Source organism: Austrofundulus limnaeus, unplaced genomic scaffold (genome assembly GCF_001266775.1).
Source record: "Austrofundulus limnaeus strain Quisiro unplaced genomic scaffold, Austrofundulus_limnaeus-1.0 Scaffold547, whole genome shotgun sequence".
In the NCBI taxonomy this organism is placed as follows: Eukaryota; Metazoa; Chordata; class Actinopteri; order Cyprinodontiformes; family Rivulidae; genus Austrofundulus; species Austrofundulus limnaeus.
In genome coordinates this window covers 32244-33944 of record NW_013952949.1, presented here as the reverse complement: position 1 = coordinate 33944, position 1701 = coordinate 32244, and the positions used below count along the sequence as shown (strand labels likewise).

The 1701-nt window shown below is 41.2% G+C and overlaps 1 protein-coding gene across 1 annotated transcript in view; it reads left to right on the top strand.

The window, feature by feature from the left end:
• Positions 1 to 1701, top strand: part of LOC106530686 (radixin) — a gene marked incomplete in the record, with an annotated part of 41289 nt that overhangs the window by 29019 nt on the left and 10569 nt on the right. The window contains 1 exon segment of the mRNA XM_014026356.1: positions 219 to 379. Coding sequence (XP_013881810.1) covers positions 219 to 379 — 161 coding nt within the window.

Here is a 1701-nt window from a genome sequence, read left to right as displayed (position 1 = left end):
AATGGATGGATGGATGGATGGATGGATGGATGGATGGATGGATGGATGGATGGATGGATGGATGGATGGATGGATGGATGGATGGATGTGTTTACAGCATGTGTGTGTTTACAGATGTTTGTGTTTACAGATGTTTGTGTTTACAGATGTTTCCTCACTCACCACACAGTCACTGCTGGTTCAGGTTGTGATGAACGTTTCCTGGTTTACTCCTGCAGAGCTGGAGGAGCAGACCCGCAGGGCTCTGGAGTTGGAACATGAGCGAAAGCGAGCGAAGGAGGAGGCGGAGCGTCTGGAGCGGGACAGGCAGGCAGCAGAGGAGGCCAAGGCAGCTCTGGCTCAGCAGGCTGCTGACCAAATGAAGACTCAGGAACAGCTGGTACCTCTGCTGACATGTGCCTCTGAGTTTTCAAGCTTTACTTTGGTGCCTCTTTGATGTTGCAGAACTCTGTTCTGAGGCCACACCCCCAGGGAGATCCCACACTGCAAAAACTGTCCGTCTAACCAAGTTTTAAAACCTTATATCAGCCAAAAAGTCTTTTTGATCTTGTTTTCAGACTGATTTACTAAACAAGAACTGATTGTGTAAGAATAATCATCTTGTTTTCAGAATGTGTAAGATTATTTGTCTTGTTAGTCTGTCTTGTTACTCCACTGGCAGAAATTTTTGATTTAATTAGTCAAATTTTCAGACTAACAAGACAAATAATCTTACACATTCTGAAAACAAGATGATTATTCTTACACAATCAGTTCTTGTTTAGTAAATCAGTCTAAAAACAAGATCAAAAAGACTTTTTGGCTGAAATAAAAATTTAAAACTTGGTTAGATGGACAGTTTTTGCAGTGCTGTGGTACACCTCACACTCCTGTTTGAGGCTTTAAGCAGGAGAGGGCGTAACTCCAGCCTGAAGGTTAACAGCAGGTGTTTGATGGTTCTGTGTACAGAACAAAACAGAATAAAAGTTAAAGAACTCACTAAAAGTCAGGATAAAAATCCATGAACTGCAGTTCTGTGCTGTGTGACCAGGCAAACTTTTATTAAGGTAGAAAATTAAAAAAGAGTTTTTTTTTTAAAAAACGTACGATGTCTGAACTCTAAAAATCTAAAACAAAAACAATGTTTTTTGTAATAATACTACTACAAGGGTCTTCAAGGTCAGAGGATATGACAACCCTTTAGTCGGCCCCAGGCTAAAGATGACACGAGGCCAACAAAACACCCAGATTTCTGTCGTGCAGAGGAAGTTTAAAATGCACTTTAAGCACAGCTATTCCCTTATCTTAAGTATCCACATCTCTTCCTGGCCAACTTTATCTCCTGTCTGCTCACATTCATTGCATACATATTTGGACATTTATCTCTATAATGAGCTCCAAAAGTCAGTATTTTTTGAAAAAAATCTGTACCATCTGCGCACGCAGGAAGGAGGTGCTGTTGGCTGCAGGGATGACAGCGCCTGCTGCAAAGCAGCAGGACAGGAGAGCAGAAGAAGTGAGAACTTATTATGACCCCCGCACGTGAAGCTGGAGTCATGTTGTTTTCATACTCATAATTTATTTTTTTATTTTATTTTTTTATTCAGTGACATTTGGTCAACTGTAACACAAAAACAGCTGCACCGATCAACATGAAATTAGTCAGGACTGTAGATGAGTCTGACCTACACTGCACCAGCTAACGGTTTTATGATAGACCCC